The following is a 22,755-nucleotide window of genomic DNA, read 5'->3' as shown; positions in this document are numbered from 1 at the left end:
ACCTGGCTCATCCAGTGTCATTACATAAATCTATCCTGAGAGTTAGTGTTTCTTCCATCACACAAAATTTACTTGTCTCAGGATCCATCAGTAAATCAGCAGAAGCCTCTATATATCATTTTAGTATGTGACATTCATGCTACTAAGTTTTCTAGGGGGACGACATGTCAACTGGGCTCCCAAATAAAGGCAATATGTTACATGGACTTTCGAAAAATGTACAGCATACCTTACTTCCAAGCTTTAAAAAGGACAGAGAGAAAACTTTCATTTTAAAAAAGGTGACCTCAGGATCTAACAGGCCTATTAGAGCACATAGGCTGACAATGTCAATCTGAGATAGAAGAGCCCTGGAGACAACTAAAAAAAAAGAAAAATAGAATTCTGAAATGTTACCTGAGAGCTCTGTCTTTGTGTCTGGTTTTTTAGGTTACATCTACAAGTTCTGAACCTTTATTTTCAGTTGGCCCCAGAACTTTTTCATATTCTAAGAAGGAAGATACAACAAAATTTTAGCAAATCTACAAATAGAGGGAGAATGCACAGTACACAGCATATTTACCATATATATTATGTAAACTAATTTTTAAGATGGTGTGGACACTGCAGAGAGCACCGTATAAAGCAAAATGATAAGCTTCTAACAGACTGCTGTCCTAATTAGCTAGAATTTTATGTTAAAATACTATAGCTTTAACTCAAAGGTGGTGGCCCTGAACATTGAAGCCCATTCTACATTATTCACCAATACTTTTTCAGTATTAAAAGCAGAGAGCTGTATAGAATTCATGCATGAATTCTCAGGGGGCGGTTTATTCTCTCTTTATTCGATGAAAGGAGAGTTCTTAATTGCTATGAATTCCATTCAGTTTAATTGCATGCTTAATAAATTCTAACCGGCTAATTATCAGCAACAATCCCTGTTTAATTCACTGACACGGTAACTAGTCTATTCTTTAGTAATCACATGCTTATTTAAGGGCCTCAGACATTTTTAAAACTGTTTCGACAGCATAAAAAGTGCATTTACTGATTTTTTTTGTTCATAATCTTGGTGTATCAACTAGGATATTTATAACTGTACATATATGGATTGTACACAAGGGACAAAAGCTGCATATCAGTGCCTAAGCAATGGAGCTATTTAACCATACCTTGCATTTTTTTCAATGGCAGCATGTTGAAGTGCACACCTGCAATCAGCTTTTCAAATCCAGCATCTGTCCAATATGACATCCTCCAAATATAGTATATATGGATGTAGGAAGGTTCTTTGTTTAATGCAATTTGCATTGATTTTTTTCATTCATGTAAAAGAGATCAGATTGATGTAAAGTGTATTAATTTGTTAATCTTTTATTAAAAAAAGCATATTTATACATTTTTTTTCTTCACATACTACTGCTTTGCTGTGCTACACACCAATCATGCTTTGCTTATCCTTCTCACAATGCAAGTCTGGTTGTTAGTGGAATCGTTAAAAGAAAAACATGACTAAAGGGAATGTTGACTTCATTGACAAGCACGTATCACCACGCTGTTTTTAGGTGGTTACTGAAGAGTTGAGTCACAATACAGGGGCCTCCACCAGACTACAGCTTTCTACAAATTTCTGGGTTGAAAATTGGAACTTCAAAAAGCTAATATTGGAATAGAATCATAACATTGGCTACATGTCTGTTTTTTATTTTTACAAAAGATTTAAAAAAAAACATTCATCTACCCAATGCTTGCAGAGGACTTATAGCTAAACCATATAAAGTTGTCAGGTCAAACACCAACAGTAAAGCTGTGACAATCTTGAAAAAAGCAGGACAGGTGGGGACTTTCCTGACCACTGGTCAGGCTTAGACAGGTTATTGGTCCTCCCAGCAATCACTTTAAGGTGCCACCAATTTATTGCAGCTTTTGAACTGCATTAATAATAAAACTATAATACCATGGAAATACAAAAGATGTCTAATCCACTAACCATTATGTTCATTGTTAAAACAGTTCCAATGTTTACGTAAAACACAAGGGGCCCAAAACTCTTGTGTATCTGCTGCTAAACTATATGTACGCCCTAACGGGAAACTAAAAAGGAACATATTTTGAAATACAAACGCGATTTTGTATATTATGAACTTCCCTTTCCACACAGGAACACTATAGTAATGGCATCATGGCATTTTTATGGAAAGGTTTCCAGATGGGGACAACAGTGGATCACTTATGTATAATGTTTGTTGAACTGGTCAGTTATAGCCTACATTAGAAGCTCTTTAGACATAGTAATGATACATATTGTAAGTACAGTAGGGGCATAACATTTTCACCTTTTGAAAGAAAGTGCAGATTTTAAATTATTATAAAACAAAAATTTGATATAAAACATACATATTAAAGCTTTTAGTTTAGATTTTAGTTACTGGTTTTATGTATACTTTAAAGCAAACCTAAACTAAGCCTTCCTTCAGTTTATCTCAACTCTGCCATGTCATGAATACCTAAATAACAAGTCTCACTACACTTTTCTTGATGGAGCTACAAAATGTGTTGTTTCTCTTGCATTGATGCTGCCATTTTTTCTCTTCAAATTCTCCAAATTGCATCTTCTTCATAGCGCATAATTCTGACACTTTTCTGACTCTAGATCTAAGCAAAGGTTACGATTATCCTCTGAACTCCTTTGAGATGGAAATGTTTGCTTAACCTTGCTGTGATTGTTAAATGTAATGCGTTCAGTTAAATGTAAAGCAATGTTCATGTCCTTTTAGAGGGAAGTGCAGCTATGTTTTTGTTTGCAAAATTGTTTCTGGTAAAAGTGGGTTCTGGTTCACTTTAAGCACAGAATAAAACATTTATTAGAACAACTAGAAAGCTTGCAAAAGTGTTATACAATAAATCTCTGCCCTAAAAATGCGCTAAACTCTAACCTAAACAGCATGGGATCAGCATGATAAGACAACTTATTTTCTTAACTAGCTCTATCTTATATTTGCTGGATCTCCAAAATCATGCCCATTATTAAGAGCTACCTGTGGATGCGTGTTACAAGTGTGTGTTTCTACCCCCTCCCTCCCTCTGTGTACACTGGAATATCCAAAGGGGTTTGATTCCACTGAATAAAGGGAACAGACTTTATGTTCCTCCTGAGGAAGTGATCAAGGTCATGAAACGCGTCAAGGAAAAGTCTGATATGTCAATGTAATCAGGACAACATGAACATATGTCTGTAAAAATTCTTTTAAATTATTTTATTAAAGTTGGTTTTAGTACAAAATATACCCGTAAATCATTGTTTCTATGCATCATCAGTCAGTAAAATATGTGATTAAGTATGCCTTTAAAGTCCCTTCCTCCTTCTTTTTGAATGTTTCTTCTTAGAAAAGTTATGGGATGTGGCATTGAGAAATAGAGGGGAAACTCAATTGTGCTGTTTTGCAACTTAATTTCTTGTAACGGGTCCAAAAATCAATTGAATATATTTCCCCCTATATTGCATCCTTAAAATAAATAAATGAAAAAAAACTTATGGTACAATTTTACATTTATAATTTTTATATTTAAAATTCAAAGTTTGTGTGTTTGGCTGGCATCAATTTTATTTACAAAGAAAGCTCCTTAAAAAAATGATTTGCTGCCAACAGTCATTAATTACAACAAATTAACAGTTTTACTACCTCTTCCTGCAATTGGAAAACAACTAATAGGCTGACATATAAGTGATGTTGTTTTCACTTCTGAATTTCTAGTTTTGTAATTTCCTTGCATATGATTCTTAAAAAAATGCCCTCTAAAGTACTTGTAATGCACTAGCCAGGCCACGCGTGTATTATGTGTCCAGAGGTGTCCTGAGCACAGGGATAGGTGGGACCAGGACTGATGGAGATGTGTCTGTTGTATGTGCATCTGTGCCTTCTGTCCCCTGCTTACACTCCTAAAACCAACCTGCAACCATCATACAGCAGGAGGAAAGTTAAGAGACAATTGTCACTATATGGCAGGAATTACATGAACAATGGACATTCATGTTAGGGTCACTAAGTATTGATGTAATAAAAGCAGCAGTTTTAAAAATATCGAAAGTGGCTTGTGAAATTATATTACCATGTTAAAGCTTATAAAAGATGGTGACTGGGTTTAATGCACTTTAATAACTTTAACAAAAAGTTTGGTTTTCTGTGCATGCGCCGGTTCTTTCTTAAATCTGCACGAGATGATTTATGCTGTTCTGTACCAGGTACTTAAAGTCTGATTATCATTAATATAATAGCTATTCTGCTCTATACACACCAAACAGCAATATTTGGGAGGAATGGGCAAGGCCAGAGGAACTCATAAATTGGGTTACGTTTTGCTGGTATTGTTCTACCTATTTTTTCTCAAACTTATTTTTTTCTATATCTATATTTTATTTACTATACAAATAGGTATATAAAAAATGCTAAAAAGTATATATCAAGCAATAATCATAAGAAGCAATCTTGCACTTTTAGGCAATTTTAAACCTAGGCAATTGAAATTGAGCAATGACTAAAAGCATTAGTTACCTTATGTCAAAATGATTAAAAAATATGCAAATATTGACTTTTGCTGTTGACCTTCAGACCTCCCAAGCCCGGTATTGTAAATGTGATTGATGCAGCAGTAACATGAACACCTTAAATGTTTTATATTTGGAGCCACCGTACATACAGTTTCTGAGCTGAATAATTCTTATTCTTGTATTCTTACAAACTAGCAAACAGAGATCATGTGTCTTACCATAAGATTTAGAAACCAATATTAGATTGCTAATGTCTGGTATATATAGGGAATGATGGAGAACTATTTCTCTGTATCCCCGCTGAGTGAAAAAAAATATTAGCATATAGAGGAAAAATAGCTGTATGTTATTCTGCAAACAAATATCTGTGCTTTGTAGAAAAATGCTGTCCGTGTTTTCACATTAATCATCAACTGTATTTAACAAACTACTCTCAGCCTACTCGTGCTTGTAACACTATTTTGGAGGTTTTCTGCTAGTTATCTTTCAGTGTAAAACAGTGTTTGTGGAGCTCATTATGATGCCAGCAATTACACCTTTTTTCATTTGGCAAATGTTTTTAATCCTGGACCAGATCCATTTACTGGATCACCCAGGTTCTGTCATGATAGTCTCTTTTCTCTATTTTTAGAGAGCTTTAAAAAATTAAGCCCAAGGTCTCCAAGGCTGGAGATGATACACGTTCATCTGTGAACCTAAGTGATCCAGCACACCTGTAAAGGATCCAGGTCCAGGATTTAAAACATTTGCTAACAGATAGCAAATGACTTTAAGAAATTCATTCCAGGTTTAGGCTGGGTCTACACCGACGTTTTAAAAATATAAGGAAACGTTCCCACTGCGTTTATCAGCATTTTCATGCACTTTTATTATCGTTTTAAAGCTTTCCTTTAAAATGCTGTTTTTTTGAGCGTTAACCCTGCATTTTAATCTACAGCAGGACGTAGCCCATGGAAATTTCAAACATGGGTTTTTTAAGCCTCGGGTCAATGCTGGGGAAAACGTCCATGTAGACTAAGCCTTACTGTATCACCCAGGTTCATTGATGAAAGTGTATTTTCTCCAGTCTTGAAGAGCTTTATTAAATCTGACACAATGTGAGAAGGTCTACAACCCCTGTTGGTTGTTTTCTGCCTTACTGGAAAGATTTACCCAAAAGACAATCACAATTCAAATACTTTGGTTTGTCACAGAAATGGAAAATGAGTGAAAGTCTCTAGGGTAATCTGTTTTCTCTAATAATAAACGGCAAACAAGAATCTGGCAGGGGCCATTGCCAAGTCTATCCAAAAAAAAGATGTTTGTACCTTTTAAAAGTTTCATACCAAACAAGTCAGCCATGGTGACTTTTATATTTCTGTTAGGAAAAGTTTATTATCATGAATAATTATACCAAAAATTCAAAGAAGTTGGCAATGGCGGTGAGGCTAATGAGTTACTCTGGCTTGCTGCACGTTCTGCTTGTCATATTTTTAACCATTCATCTGACAATTTTCAGCGGTATAACCAGAATCCATTTATAACACACACAAATTTGTAAATGCACAATTCTCTTCCAAAAGAAGAACCACCACAACGTCATAAAACAGTCTCTTTGCATCCCTGAAGAATCCAGTCGGCAAAACACATCGGTACGAGAGACGTCTTTACCACAATAGTTTAGGGAATAACTTTTGTATAGTTTTGGGGTCCTATTTTCCCATGACGCTAAAAACACAAAACTAATTTGTTGGATGTATCCAAACTTTGTATAAAAGTGATACTTTTTTGTTTCTAATACAATATAATTAAATCTACGGCAAAGAAACCCGTCTTTATCTTTCTTTTCATATGCAATCTCTATGAAGAGGGGGGCAGCAACCTCAATTTCTTCAGGAGGCAGGATAAGCAACACTTCTCTATATACCAAAAAATTTAAAAAGTTGGCAACGGCAGTGAGGCTAATGAGTTACCAGCTCTGCTAACCCCCTGCTTCGTTATTCAATTTTTTCTTCCTATTTTTTTCTTCCATGCCCCGTAGTTTTCAGCAATTCCACTGACTGCAATCTTCATCATGCACAGCAAATCACTTATTAGTTTAATCATTAATATTTAGCAGGATCAAACCATGTTTGAATATTACAGTCCATGGTGGAAATCAGATTTACATTAAAAAAAGGAAAAGCAATTTGCTCCTCGGAATCAGTGCAGTAATATTTGGCATAGCATCAAGGCGTCGAACATGTTTGTTATACTTGCAATACACGAGTAGCGTGTTTGTCTACACCGCAACTTTGTCTCACTTGAGCGCATCTTAAGCATTTAACACGGTGACAAACCAACAAATCATCCATCCGTGCTACTGCATATATTTCCAAAAGAGCACAGGTCTCTTCACCAGATGAATTGAGATTAAATTCTTCACTCAGGAAAGGATTTCTTCATAGCATACTGAATGGGATGCGGGGGACAGACTGCAATTTTCCACAAGACATGCTGAGACATGAAAAGAAAGGACAGGACAGTGAAGCAAACACTCAGGGAAAGGGACAGACAAAGCCCGAAGGTTTGGTGTCTCTGTCGCTGCCTCTGGCCTCTTGTCGTTAAGGGAGGCGTCTTCGCTCCATCAAGCTCGTGCTGGAGTTAGCATGCCATGACCACCCTCCTCCCTCTGAGATGTGAGAAATGTCTCTTGTTGGTCACACTACGTTTGTTTTTCATTAGAAGTTAAGTGCAGACATGAGCGATGGAGAAGAGTTCAGTTTTCCAGCCGTCTGTGCCTGATTGAAAGGCTGCGGGCAGCGGGGGAGCCACTGGCAGGATCAAACAGGGCGAGCAGCACAGCCGCAATACATGATGAAATTTATAGAGTCTACCTGTGGGAAAGAAGAGGCTGGAATTCTGCCATAGAAAAAAACAAGGTTGTTTGGAAGATATCAGCCCTGCAAAACACTATTAAAAATGCATTTGCTGCTTCTATTAGAAAAGAGCCTAGAAATACAAAAAGATTTTTTTAAAAGGGCACACAGCAAGCCAGACATGTCAAAGTGGAGCTTTTGTATATAAACAGAATATGGATTAAGTGTAAGAAAAAAAAATAGACACAACAAGCAGGAATGACACTTCTATCCTAATCAAACAACTGGCTTAGTAAAGTATAAAATGATCTAACTTACTTATCTCACAAGGATCTGTAAGTGCATATGGAATAATGTGTGAGTTTCTTTATAGCCTGTAAGTGCCTGCTTGCCTCTTTATATTACACACCAATGACTAAATCTCTGATCCTGTATTCCTTTTGCTGCATTAGTCAAAAGGAGAATATCACTGTTTTTTTTTTTTTATTGACCCTCTCCAATTTCATGCCTCTAGGAATTAGCCCATTGGCTGACATTATTTTAAAGGCAGGGATGTAACTTAATGTGCTCATGCCCCACACAAATAAAAACCATCAATTCAGACTAATGTGTGACTTAGCATAGCCAATCAAGATGTCCAAGGATCCCAAACCCAGAAGGGAATCGGGAGAAGATGCCGTTGCCAACACTTAGCAGGACAGGTGAGTTTACTAAGAAAACTCTTAAAATCGCTGTCAGGTATGTATCACTTTCAGAGGTTTTGTTTAGGAGGAAGTTTTGCCTCACTTTATTTCCTATTGTGACCAAAATAAGAAGTGGGGGAAAATCTCTAGTGAGAACATTGAATTAGAAGTGAAGGGGTTTTTAGCCTTCCCTCTAACCTTTATCGCTGTGTCCCTGTTGTAGATTTGCTCTCATTTCCTTTCTTGTTGTCAGTAACACAGGAGGAGAGAGGAAATCTAGCCAATGAAGTCACAATGTGTGGTAAACATTGTATACATGCCATGCTAGAGAGCTTTAATTATAAAGCTTAAGCATGGGGCTAGTGACATTAAGTTTACACTAGATGTTGGTAAAAACTCAAGTAATCCACTAATACAAAAAATTAAAAAAAATACTGTACCTTCATAAATTAGTTGTGTGTAATAAAGTGGTATGGCCCAGGCAATAAATATTAAACTTGTGAACAAAAGGAGGTAGAAAAAGCCAAAGAAGGCCAAAAAATCAACTGAAATCTTTTAGTATTTAGAAAGCAGTTTTTCCTCCTACCAGTGCAAGTAAATATGAACTGGTTTAGTCCTAATTGATGGCCTCAAGACCTTTGCAACCTTATTGTTGCAAAACATACTGATGGCATTAGTTACAGACATTTCTAAACTTCTGAATGTTCCAGTGAGCACCATAGGGACCATAATCCAAAAGTGGAAAGAACATCATTTCCTCCTAAAAAATGGCTACGACCAGGGGCTCCTCCTAGTATTTCTGACAGGGGAGTCCTAAGAGTTGTCCAAAAGCCAAAGATCACTTGCGGAAAGCTTAGTAAGACCTGGAATTAGCAGGTACACCTATTTCAAAGAAAACAATAAGTAATGCACTCAACTGAAATGGCCCCCATGCACGCTCATCGCGCAAGTCTGCACTGCTGAAGAAAAAGCATGTTAGAGAAATGTACCAGTCATTCTTGATAAGAAGTTGCTGCCATCTACCAGGATGCTGAAGATGAAACAATGGTGGACATTTCAGTAAGATGATGATCCCAAACACACAGCCAAGGAAACTCTCAACTGGTTTCAGAGAAAGAAAATAAAGCTGCTAAAATGGCCCAGTCAATCACCCGACCGGAACCTATTTGGAAATCTATAGAAAGAACTGAAGATCCTAGAAGATGCCCCCGGAACCTTAAAGATTTGTGTGGAAATATGGGCCAAAGTCACACCTGAGCAAAATGTTCACATATTTAATACTTATTTCTCCCGCTGTATGTCTGCCTCTGACCATCTCCTGCAGTATTACATATGTGTGCCCCTATGGGTGATGTCAGGGGCCACAAATGTTCTCCTATTCTCCACTCTTTCCAACCCCATAAAAAAATGGTTTTAGTAAAAATAAGCCTAATAAAGTACTACATTTATAAGCACAACCTAAGTTAGCAGGATACAGTCCTGTAGTACTAATTCATGTTACTTATTTTGTTGTGGCACTTCAGATGAGTGGAAACTAACTGTAAAGGGGTTTCTAATGCAACACTGCTTATATTTTATAGATGTGCAGCATTTATAGTAATTCTCTAGATGGGGGTGGGGGATTCATAAAGAGCATTACAGCTGTGTATAATCTGTCAGACAGGGCTAGTGACTGTGGGATCTAAATATATCCTATATTAAAAACAGTAGCAAATGCCATAGTTTTAATCTGGACTTGCACAAAGCCATATTTTTTTATAAGTGATAAGGATATACATATTGATATACATATTTCAAATACATTAACCTATAACAAAAAAAAAGCATTTACTGTTGTACCACACTGACTGCAAAATCATATATATGATATTTCTATTATTTATTAGTTGGTTATTTCTATTTAATAATTGAATAAAATATTCTAAGTCCTCCTATTCTTCCCACCATAACTCACAGCTACAGCCATTACAAAACCAGACGAGTAGGCGATTATTCAGCCAGAATTCACCTCAAGCTAAAGTATTGGTTTTGGTTTAGGATGACCTTTAAAAAGAACTTACTGCCATGAAATCATATTTAGGTTCTTTTATTGCTGCATATGTTCTCCTAATGATCCTTGTTAATTTGTGTGCTATTCATTGTTCACACTGAGAATGCAATATGCCATTCCTGGCAGTCATCACTGAACGTAATACCTTCTCATTCTCTACCTCTCTGTTAACTAACTGCACTCTTTTACATACCTCCAGACGGCCCACCAAGAATTACAGGTGTTGGGAGGTATGCCGCTAGGGCCAATGCAACCTTTATCCTCGACTCAGCCAGCCTGTAGATGCAGTACACATGCTTTAACAGGTGCTTTCCCTTTTCTATGTTCAAAAGGGAATGATCATAGAGATTTTCCAGTGTCAGAACAAAGGGAATAAATGTAGCTGGGCTAGAGAACTCAAACATTTTTTGAAATGACAAGGTAGCTAAAAAGCAGTAAAAATGTAGTGTCTTTGGCCAATATGATTTATGTATTTCACAAGCAGCAAAGCCTGTGTTCATTTCTTACCTGCCTCCATTGTGGTGTGAGTCATGCCTGCCAGCTCAGTTCATTGCAGCTCACACTGATCTGTAAGCCTCTGTTACATTAAAGTGCATTATGCTTATCACATTGCTAAGAATGCCCTTATAAAAGGATTTTTTTTGCCTGACAGTTCCCTATATTTTTTTGCCTTGCAGGCCTAAAAGTATGGAGATATCAAGAATGTTTGAAACGTAGCTAAAGATGGTAATATAGAAACAGTAATCCTATGCTATTATAGAAAGCCATATGAAAAGAATGATCTTCTGATATATTATATATATATATATATATATATATATATATATATATATATATATATACATTAGCATAAAGAGATGTAGTGCCGCTACTAGCAACATACCGATTAAGTAGACTGCAGGTGGTACTTTGACTCTAAGCTCTGGAAAGGTACAGCAGCTGCCATAATGTTCAGAAAGAAAAACAGCTAATTCGTGTCTCCCAGCTGTCCAACTTTTGGAGCCAAGTCCTTCTCTTTCTTTATCATGTTCAACTGCCCATCTTTTTAGTTTGCTGTATAGATCTCTCTAAATACACTGTTGATATATATGATATATAGGGTATAATATAGGATATATATGTAATTATTATAGGTAGTTTTACCTATCAAGGGAATTTATTTTTGTTCATTTGGTTGTGGCATTTACACAACCTTGCCAATCAGGGGAACCTGTGATCTTTTTTGTTAACTGTCAATGCAGCATAACTGATGTTTTCTTCCCTGCTGCCTCTTTTTTTCCATTGTGCTGCTATAAAACACTTTTTTTGATAAATAAACATTTAATAAATAAAACACATAACTTTGTTGTGCATTATTCTGTCTGTGTTTATAGCTGTATGAAGTTTACTACCAATGGGACTCCACACTAAACTTTTTATGTAACCTCTATATGGTTGTTTAGCTATTTTTAAATTCTAGCCCCACACATTGGATCGTAAAGGCTTATATAAGCTTCAATCCAATTTCTGCCAAACAAGATGGCGAGGGCAGATCATCAATATTATGCAATAAATACTTTTATGCCTTTTTTATTTATTTTTTTATTCTTACCTATGCATTAGTTATGAACCTTTTCATATTGAAATGACAACTGGACAAAGTAAACAAAATATCGGTATGCGGTGGACATACTTTTATGCTTTTTAAACGATTAAAAAGCTATTAGGATACTTTATCCACTAGAGAGATCAATGATTTCTAAATTCCAAAACTTCTTCCACACCATAGTAACCATAGCTTCAATAGAAATTACAGCAGGTACAATAGAAGGTGCATTTCAAACTTTGATCTTAGTAAGCAAAGATGACATTAGAAATACATATGGGGCTTAAAGATATCAAAAGCCAATATAGTTTTACATTTTTTGGATAGAGTAGGGGTTATAACCCCCCCCCATAACATTTTTATTTGCCATTTATATCTAGAGGGAGATTTTCCTTGAGACCGAAGTACCCCAGGATCAAAAACGATTTCCGCAATGTAAAAATACCACAAAATAAGGTCGCTAGTTTTACATTGTATACCCTGTCTGCCTTGTAAACCCTATCTTGTTGTGCAAAAGGGGCTCCCTGATTCATTGATTCGTCTCTCATTGCTTTTATCTGGTTCAATGGTCAGTGCATATTGACCACATCAATGCCAGAATGTGCCAAGACCTAGGCAAGTTTTCAGGACCTACTGATTTTTAGCTTGTTATCTCTGTTAATTAACAGGACCAAAAAAATCTAGATAGCTTATCATTAAAGATACTGAGAAGAACTGACAAAGCTGTTCCTATATATTTTTACCTGTATCAAACAGTACAGAGAAGAAGAACGTAGAAGGTTATACAAGGCTACCCAGATGCAACACTCTTAAATGGAACTTTTTATAGTGTATTATACATAGAAAAGGAGATTAAATACTTTCACTTTTAATTTTGGTTAGAGCAATTCTTAAAGTAAATTATAATGAATGCATTGTATATTGTAATCATTTTTTTAAGATAAACAATAATTGGTACGACAAAAACGAAGGAGACAAAAAATAGTACATTAATGGAAACGAGTCCCCACTCCTTACAAAAATCACAAATACAAAATCAATACAGCTCTGACCGGAAAAGCCATTTACATTCATAACAATGCCTTTTCAGTAAACCTAAAGGGGAGGAATTTCTAGCAGAGCATGTTTACTTTCAAAGCAAGTTTTTGCTTTTCTTGAAAGAAAAGTGAAAATCCACCTAATGAAGATTACCCAGTAACAAAAAATAAATTAGGAAACAGGATTTTCCTTCGCACACGATTGGATAAAAGAAAAACAGTGCCTTCTTAATTAAGATAAGAAAATTTTACTTGAAACTGAACATGCCTTTCTTTTGAGTTAAATTGTGGTTATTTTTATTGCTGTCCTTCTGAGATGATTCTGAGAGAATAACTTTCAGTTGGGACATACATTCCTTTGAGAACATATTAGTATGTGATTTTTTTTAAGTGACAGTTTTTAATACTTGTATATTTTTTACTTCAGTTTAATGCCTCGATAGGTGTGTGTATCATTACCATAATTTTCCTATATTATAAGTGGTAGATTTTACTATTCTACTTCCCATTACTTAGATTTTTCATTCAAGGCCTGCTGATTTCATTGTCTTTCAATAATTCATGGTGTTTCTAAGGATAAAGGATATTGTGAACTGATAGAAACCAATGAATAGGACTTACTAACAGTATTATATGTGTTTTTAAAGTGCAGCCAAATGATTTCTAAGAGGTTTCATCCAAGGACAAGAAATGAGTTAGAATGGAATGAATCCCTCTTCTTATCCATGCAGAGAGGAGGGGAAGAATGACGGAGCGGCACCCTGCTGCGCTCTCTCCTCCTTCCCCTGCATTAGGATCGTTCGTCCTCCATCGCCCGTAGATCCGCCAGAACCGTCATTCGGGCGGTGGACAACGGGCGCTAAAGACATGCCAGATTCTCGTCTGATATCAACCCTGAGCTGATTATCGGGCGAGAAACATTGGACGTGTGTACGTAGCTTAAGAAAAACAACATGGACAGAAAAATAACTGCTCCAGATAACATTGCTGAGTGCACTTTGCACTTATCACTGGTTTGCATGTGTTGAATATATATACCAAAACACTTTCATTTGTATATTTTACAGGCCAAGAGGCTCTATATACATTTTAGATGGGAAATATTGCAGCTATTTATGTATCCAAAGCCCTAGTGCCCAGTTTGCAATGCCTTAGTGCTTATCATGTGGTTTTCAGGCCACAATATTCAGTGTATTTCTTGTCTAGTTGCATAGTCATAGAAAGCAAAGAAACTGTTTAAACAAAGTAGCATCTGTTAGTTAAATGGTGTGGTTTTCATTATTCACACTTTCTTGCCTTTTTCGGTGCTTTTTATTCTTTTTATGCCATGTATTTTGTCTACAAATGTTTTTTGCTGATGAATATCTCATGCAGCCAGTAATTTTTAGGGGGGTATAAAGTGTACATATGTGGAGGCATTTACAGTGACATTTATTTGAAGCAATCCCATGTAACATGTTTTCAGCTTCTTTCTGTCTACTGCAGCATGTCCTCAGTTACCAAACACTTCTATTTGCTGTTTCTGTAATGTGACTCTAGCTTTTCCAAATTGTATTCATGGAATATTGTGTGCAGCCCTTTGGTAATATCAGGGGAATGCCTGAAACAACTTATGTCAAGTAAGCAGACCACCTCAAGTCCTAATCATATACAAACTCATTACTAAAGTATAAGGCCTTGTATTAGCTGATACTTCTGTTAATACAGCAAGTGTTTGAGCAATACTTGCGATAATCTTTAAACAGGTAGAGAACAGAGTTAAAAAGGAAGCCAAGCTCTAGTGCAGTCAGCAAGGAAAGTGCATCACATGCAGCATGCACACATTTAATTGTAACTAGTTATCAGAAAGCCATAGTATGGCAAGGTGACGGGCAGGTGGATTCTTGCACACATTTGGTCCTATCTTCTTTTATGCACTGCCTTCTATAGAACATAGGAAAGAATATTGTTTGAAGTGCATTATTCATTACCTTCAAGCTTACCTGTGAACTAATACAATACCATTTATGCTTACAGCAATGCAAAGCTTCAATAATAGTAGATTCTTGTGGGTCATTAGCTGGCCCAAAATGCAACTATTAATACCCACATTGTGTCTCTATGAGATATTCTATAGGATATAAAATAATATCTTTGATCGCTGCAAATATACCACTGGGGGTTGGATCAATGGCCTCTCTACAAACCCACATTGAAGATTCACAGCGGCTAAAAATTGGAGAGGCATTGGAGTGGGTTGGTAGAGGTGATTAGGTGTGCAAAAAATACTTTGGCACAGTAAAAACAAGTTTTCCAGCTCCCAGTTTTAGTATATAACAGGCATTTTTCATAGCTTTTTCTATTTTGGTGCTAGTAGTTATCTTCCTTGCTATCCACTGCTGTGCAATTCACCTGCAGGAGGCCCTCTCCTTTTCATTATGCAGTGCAATCGGCAGGCCTGACAAGATGGCAGAGGGGAGGTCCTTGTCCTTTTTTAAACCCCAACATAAAACGTATGCAGGGCTGTCTATACTTGGCTTAAAAAGGTTTTAAAGAGAACCTGTTACTTTTGTCTGCATGGGGAAAGTGACAAGTTCAATTTAAATCAATTGCAGCTGTGCAAGCAAACAATTAAAATGAGTTTACAACCATACTGACATCAACCCCCACTTTCCTTCCATTATGTGACCAAATACTGGTTTTATGTCATATGTCTCAGAGCTATGGTATAGTGGAATTTGCATACACGCTTGCTGCAAGCTGTAACATTTAAATCTTTATTTGTAAAAGGTTTCCTCATTAAAAAGAAATGTTTTGCTTTTAATACTAATCATAACAAATAAAGAAAATATTAAAAGAAAATATTAAGCATTCCCCTCAAGCCATGTGTGTTGCCTGAAGGAGGTTCCTGGCATTGATATCTTTCTGTTGTTGCCTATGTATTGGTAGGCATATGAAATGAAAAACACCTCTCCTCAGTAGTAAATACAAATATATCAGATATTCTCATACACTGCATTCAGACACTGTATATTAAAAATGAATATGTGCTGAAATACTGTTCTGTTCTGATATTGGTGGCTTAGGGTAATGTACATATCTTTTGTACACTTATGTTTACAGACGGTACAAGTACAATCTAAAAAAGCAGACAAGTTTGCAATTAGACAGCTACATGAATAATTATAAAAATGAGAAAGGGAGTTATCTAAATTTTATTAACAAAAAAGCAGGGCTGCTAAGCAAAGGTACATGCAGTGAATATGAGAAAAGGGAAATGGCAATATTCAAATGGGAAATTCACTCTAACTTTCTACACTGTGGCTGTTGTCGCTGAAACAGAAGCTGAAGGCAAGTTGTTGAAACAGCGATACATGGGAATCCCCCAATGAAAACACCTGTTCCAGTAACAGTTGGACCTCCATATTTTCCAGAGATATGTTTTCATTTCTTTTTGTGTATTCAGTACAGGTAGTGCGCTTAGATCTCTCTATTGGACATACAAAAGAGTTTCTTATCCCTACACAGTTTAAAACTAGAGAAAACTTTAGTTGGAATTCCACTTTAATTAACAACTCTTTGTGTTTTTGAGTAAAGAATTGTGTAAATTACACTGATCATTATATCCCTATTTCTCCAGTCTGCTGCTTGAATGCTCCAATGCAGTTTCTGGGGTCATACATCTTGCTGTGTTATATACTTTCTTTATGCAAGTCTGCAAGAAAATCACAGCTAGGGAAATGCACGTGAAATGTACTCCGAGTTCCAAGAAACTGATAACACAAGGACTTTCAAGTTAGTTATTCATGAGAATGTGGAAGCAAAGGTGAAAGTACCTGACACATTCCCACTGATCCCTGCTTTGTATTTAAATGGGAGTTTCCCCTTCAAAACTATATACTTATTAAAGAAAGAACCCTAGTACTGTAAAAGGTAACCAGTTGTGTTCCTGGAAAGCTAGAATCAGGCCACTTAGACTTGTGAGGCAGACTTTAAGAGCCGCTATTTGAAAACACGTTGAGGAGTCTGAACTGACAAGCAGTGATGTCCAGAAGATGAGAGCTGAAAAATGAAAGAAATAAATCATGTTAGACATCATAGGGCACAATGTGTAAGTTAAAATGAAATGGTAGTGCTACACCTTTCCCTGTAGGATTCAATGGCTTTAGAAACACTAGAATCACTTGAGAAATAGAAGATCAATCATTATAGCCACTTGCCCCTTGAGGAAATCAAATCCAGGTGTGAAAGGAAAATCTTCATGGAATAATGTGTTTTCTTTGTGTATGATAAAATCTAAGAAGTCACAGAGCTTCTTGGCCAAATAAATGGGCATATCCTGAACTGAGGATGTATACAGTGATAATATCTTAAGTTGTTTTCAATGATACAGTAAGTGTTCTTGATAATCAAAATTATTAACGCTTTTTATAATAATGTGTCACACCAAAAACTTAAATAATAGGATTATGAAAAATAAAATATAATATAAAAGAAGGCTTATATTACCTTTATTGATTGTTTTACTCATTTTCATTATAGTGCTGATATACTTTAGTGTTTTATACCGGTTCCTGCTCCAATGCAGTTTACAAATCATAGTGCTGAGCATAGTCACCAACCAATTATTTTACATTAAACCAATATAGCAAGCATTTTTTTTTTTAAACCGGTTTAAATGATTTGAAATGGTTTGCTCTACTAGCTAAAAGACAACTGAAAAAGACATTCTCCGCTCTATCCAAAATTTGCAAAAAATGTTTTGATAAATATGTCAACATATTATGTAAGCAAAAGTGGTGGACCGTTTCTCTGTTCTGTTCCTTCTTCTCCCTCTTGGTAATTTCTTGGTAATAACTGGTATGTTGGTAAGATGATTCAGTGACATAAATTCTTAAAGTAAGACCCCTAAAATGAATGGTCTGCTGCTGTGGTCAGGTCCCTTACCTTCCTAAAATTCCCTTTTTGTGCAACGTGTACAGTTCTTTGAAATAAAGAAAGGACGAAATCATGCAAGGAGATACTCTAGTTCAAGAGCATCTTCTTTCAAAGTTTTACCAGCTGCCTGGTCCATTGTTCCTTATCCAAAGGGGCAGAGACATCTTTCTTGGCTTTGTGGTGTGGGTGGAAGACATAGGTAAAGTAAGTTTAATTGTTACTATCCTTTACAGGTACATATTTTACCTGCATGTAGTATTTCATTTTAGGATCTGCTTTAATGTGAACTGGTAAAATATATCTGCATTAGCCATGCAGGTAGACTTTAAGGAGAAGGGAAAGTCTGTAAAAAGCAACAAAAAATATCCATCACTTCACTGTAACAAATAAAATTGTCCCAAGCAAGTCTAGCTCTGTAAGACTTGAAGCATCCCTTTTATCTCATAGAGCCTTAAAGCAGACCGAAACTAAAATTTTTATCTTATATAAAAAGGCTTTTATATAAGGTAAAAATGACCTTCTATTTTTTTTTTTTGGGGGGGGGGTTAACATCCTCTTTTTAAAAAAAGAAAAAGGTAAAGCCCCTCCCCTTCTAATTTGATCGCCGCACAGAGCCTTCCAGGATACATATGTAATGGATCCCAGGAGGCTGCTGGCTGCTCCTTCTGCCCATTCCCAATCTCAAGCTTTTTCTTCAATGGGGTAAATGGAGTTTCCTTTTCTTTAATGGGGTAAAAAAAATATGCTCATCTATGTCACCCGATCTCTCACCTGTGCATTGCGAGATCGGGTGATGTATAAAGAAGGCCGAAGAAGGGGAAAGAAGATGGCAGTGCATGGCACAGACGAAGGAAAATAACAGGACAACAATTCTGGAAACCTACGGAGGGATCAACGGATCTTCGAAGGTAAAGGTGAGTTTTTTTATTTCAGTTTACCTCTGCTTTAATGAACTCAACGTGTATAGTTTCTCAAAGAAATCTATATGAATTTGTTTAGTACACCTATTCAGATGTAAATATAACTAATGTGATCTCAGTTTGTGAAGCTTAGGGAGTTGTATAGAAGGTAGTTAGGTTTATTGTATTTAGTTTTGTGACCTGTATGTGACTAAAATATACTATAAATATTTTCCCTTCAGAAAGGTTCTCATCTGAAATTACTATAGCTTTTTTATTATGTCACTGCTTTAGACCAACATTAATGTTAAATAAGCCTGTATGTACAACATGTCAAGGTTAATTTAAGCTTCACAGATTCCTATTGTACTCCAGTAAAATACTAAATATTTTAAACAATGAAACAAAGTTTCATTTTAAATTAAAACATATTGCAAATACTATGTATAAAGCTACACGTAGATCAGAATTAATATGGTATATGAACAAAGGAGTATTCTATAACTGTTTATTAGCTAGATGAAGATTTTTGTTGGTATGTTCATTGTATCAGAGAAAGTAATATTAGAAAGGAAAGTGTTAATAAATAAAACATTCTCAAACCACTGGTCTGTGAACGTGTAACACGGATATAGTTTAATTTAATGTCCAATCCTTTTATTGTGTCTTTTAATGCAACGTTTGTCATTGCTTAAAAACATGAAAATCAATAACAAGATGAATATGGCAGAGTAAAAAGGCTTGAGGCTTGTAGGTGATGGAGAAAGATAAGAAAAGATGTCGAGCGGGGCTAATACATACAATGAGCAGACAGTAGGTGAGCTGTGTTCTCAATAGCCACTTCTTTTTTCTTGTTTCAGGCTGCCAGCAGAGTTCTGGGCCAGTAAATCCATTTCCTATGCCAATACCTGGAGCAGGCTTGGGAGGACAAGGAGGGGAACTGCTGCCACATTTCCTCTTGGAACCTGAGGATGTATTCATTGTCAAAAATAAACCAGTAACTCTAAGCTGTAAAGCCACTCCAGCCACACAAATCTACTTCAAATGCAATGGAGAATGGGTCCACCAAAGTGACCATGTGATTCAACACAGCGCAGACCGCAGTACAGGTAATAATAGGTCTTGATGCTGCCCAGGAAATCGGACTTTTTTGAGATAATGTGTCCAGATTCAGCTTGGATCAAAATGTAGACTGTGAATACTGCAAATACCTGACTTTTTTTTAATATGTATCTCTTTTTGTATGGGTTTTTATTTCGGTATAGCCAAAACTGTTCTAAATATACCAGCCTCCCAACATATAGGGTTATTTAGCAATTTTGTCAGATTTGTTCCATGATAAAAAAAATTGATTACCTTTATTTGGTCTTAATATGCTCCTTTCAGCCGCTATGTGCCACCCACTAGGCTGAATACATTATTCCCAATCCAGAGATTATAAGTGTTTATCCCTGCTAGGAGCTTCATAGCCTTTCTCTAAAAGATTGCCACTTCATTCTACACCAGTTTTGTGGCCTCATTTATTCTTACTGCAAGTAACCACATGACGCCACCATGAGTAAAGCTTTCCAGTAGGAATGAACGGGGCCATGGTGCTAATTTCAGGGAGAAAGTTTGAGTAGTTTCATGAAGAACGGGTATTTTATATAAAACTCATTTTAAAATATACTCAAGTACCATTGTACTTTAAAACTTAGGTAAGGTTTCAAAATAGAATATTGAAATGTGGACAGGTAGGTATCTAGGAAAGCAGTGGTCAAACCTATTTATATCTAAGGGGTCCCAAAATCCTTAAATTATAAAAATAATACAGCCCTATGCTAGTAACCAAAAATAGAGGCATACCAATGCCACTGCTTTCCTAATTCACATGCAAACATCTGAAATCCAATGAATCTGTGTGACCACACCTCCTCTTTGTAATAGAATGGGAGCTACCCCTGCTCTGCTATTTATTAAGCTTTTAACACAAATACAGTAAGAGTGTGGGAACAGAAGTTTAATATAACAGGGCTTCTGGTACTGGAAAGCTGTTCATTTCCATACCCGTTGTTCTACCATTAAAAAGGGAAGTAGCTTAAAGCTTCAATTTGCCATATTTAATCATGTGAACTGGCCTTCTTTTTAAAACAATTCTCTACTTTTTTAATTAGGCTAGAAATGTCTTTTTGTTGAAGACTGGTCTATTGTATACTGCTGCTAAAGCTTCCTATAAAGTATTTGATAAAACTTGGTTTGCCGGACCAGTATTGTATAAGAAGGCTGTGACTACTTTCTGAATGCTTCAATTAAAGCTGAAATCCAGGAAGATATATAATACGGACAAATACAATTGAAAAGTCATTACATTTAAACATTTAAATCCTAATAGTATACAGTATACACTTTAATTTCACTTAATATAAGCCTATTGTAGTCCTCTATACAGCAGCACCGAGACAGTAAGGGGGGGGGGGGGGGGGGCAGTACTTCAGGCCAATTAGGTGTCGTACATTCACATGTCTTCACAACTAACACTTAGACCGGAGGGGAGAACATTAGTATAACCTTACCAGTTCCTCTTGTTCAATTAAAGCAGTGTTTCTCTGCAATAATTAACTATATTGACTGCTCACAGTACATGTGGCGATCAGTAGGAAAAATGCCTCCTACATTGCTGGCCAGTAGGAAGAATGTCACCGTTACAGATAGCCAAAAAGATCATTGGAATCTGTTAAACTTACCTAAGATACATCGGAGGAACCCTAGGGTTCAATAGAACCCTGGTTGAGAAAAACTGAAAGATTGAGGATGGGAGATGATAAAGCTCTGTTGTCTAGCAGTAGCACAGAAAAGCAAATCTACCAGAGTGACTGTATATCTGGCAGGGATTTGTAAATCTCAGGACAGGATGTACAGAAATACAAAGCATTAGTCAAGGAAGAAGATCGACAAATATATATTTCAACAGGGTGTTTGGTGCTGATGTAACACAGTGGGCCTGATTTATTAAAGCTCTTGGAAGCTGGAGAGGATACACTTTTATCAGTGAAGTTAGGTGATCCAACAAACTCGGAATGGATCTGTTCAAGGATTGAAAACATTTGCTAACAAATTGCAAACAACTTTTAAGAAATCCATTCAAGGTTTGCTGGATCACCCAAACCCACTGATGAAAGTATCTTCACCAGCCTTGGAGAGATTTAATAAATCAGGCCTATTGACTTTCTGTTTGAGCAGTCTATATTAAGTTACACTGCAGTCAGCTTGCCTAAGTTAGGTTTTATAAAACAGGTTGCAATTATTTCTTAACAGACTTTAATACACATAAAATTTAAACTAGGTGAAAAGTCTTTGCTGTCTGGTTAATGTCTGCCACCTGCTACTTTCTAGAGAAACTTATGTGATTGGCTGTGGGCCCTTCTGTATCTCCAGAAAGACAATTATAAGATGAGAATTTTATGAGCAATTGCTATATTCCAGCTCATAAAATACATTTTTCATTCTGCATCTCCTTTCTGCTCCAAACAGTGCCTCCTCCCTCTTGATCTCTTTACAATGGGATCAGGAAGACATAGGTGCATGGCTTGTAATTTGACAAGTGACAGTGACTGGGAGACATGCCACCAGGCTCTGCAGTTTTTACTTTATCATTTTTCACATTGCTATATTGAAGAAGAAAAAAGGAGGAGGAGGGGGTGAACACAGGAAGTTACAGTTTTTTTAGTTATTCTTTTTTGTTAATTAATTAAACTGTAAAAGGAGCATTCTGTTCTGTTCTGTGATGAGCATACAACAAAAGGCAAGACAGTACAAAGTAGATAGGAGAAAGAATATGGAGCTACTTTGTACCTTTTCCCTGTCATAATAGCTTTATCCAGTCATTCACTAGGTAGAAAAGAATTTGGCTGTTTTTATATGATAAACCTTCCCTCTTTCACCATGATGGGAAGAGTGCTAAATTGAATACTGAGCCAGGAATAATTTTAAAATGAACCAAGTAAGATATATATATATATATATATATATATATAAAAAAGGATTACTAGTATAGGTACTAGGATTATTAAGTCCATAACCCCCCTAGCATTTTAATTCTGTCAGTTTTTTGATGCAAAAAGTGAACCTATTTTATATTGTGGGCCTGTAATTTTTAGGATTAACTCCCCGGTATAATAATTATATTTATTTATTATATTATATTCATGAATTCTAATATAATACATAATTATAAAAA

The 22,755-nt window shown here is 36.1% G+C and overlaps 1 protein-coding gene across 2 annotated transcripts in view; it reads left to right on the top strand.

The window, feature by feature from the left end:
• UNC5A (unc-5 netrin receptor A) overlaps positions 1–22,755 on the top strand; it is a 211,583-nt gene that overhangs the window by 95,463 nt on the left and 93,365 nt on the right. For both annotated transcript variants that reach the window (XM_072401038.1, XM_072401037.1), the window contains exon 2: positions 19,400–19,648. In XM_072401038.1, coding sequence (XP_072257139.1) covers positions 19,400–19,648 — 249 coding nt within the window. The remainder of the gene's footprint in view (positions 1–19,399; positions 19,649–22,755) is intronic.

The sequence above is a fragment of the Pyxicephalus adspersus genome, chromosome 2 (assembly GCF_032062135.1).
Source record: "Pyxicephalus adspersus chromosome 2, UCB_Pads_2.0, whole genome shotgun sequence".
NCBI classification, from domain to species: domain Eukaryota; kingdom Metazoa; phylum Chordata; class Amphibia; order Anura; family Pyxicephalidae; genus Pyxicephalus; species Pyxicephalus adspersus.
This window is presented reverse-complemented; position numbering and strand designations above follow the sequence as displayed.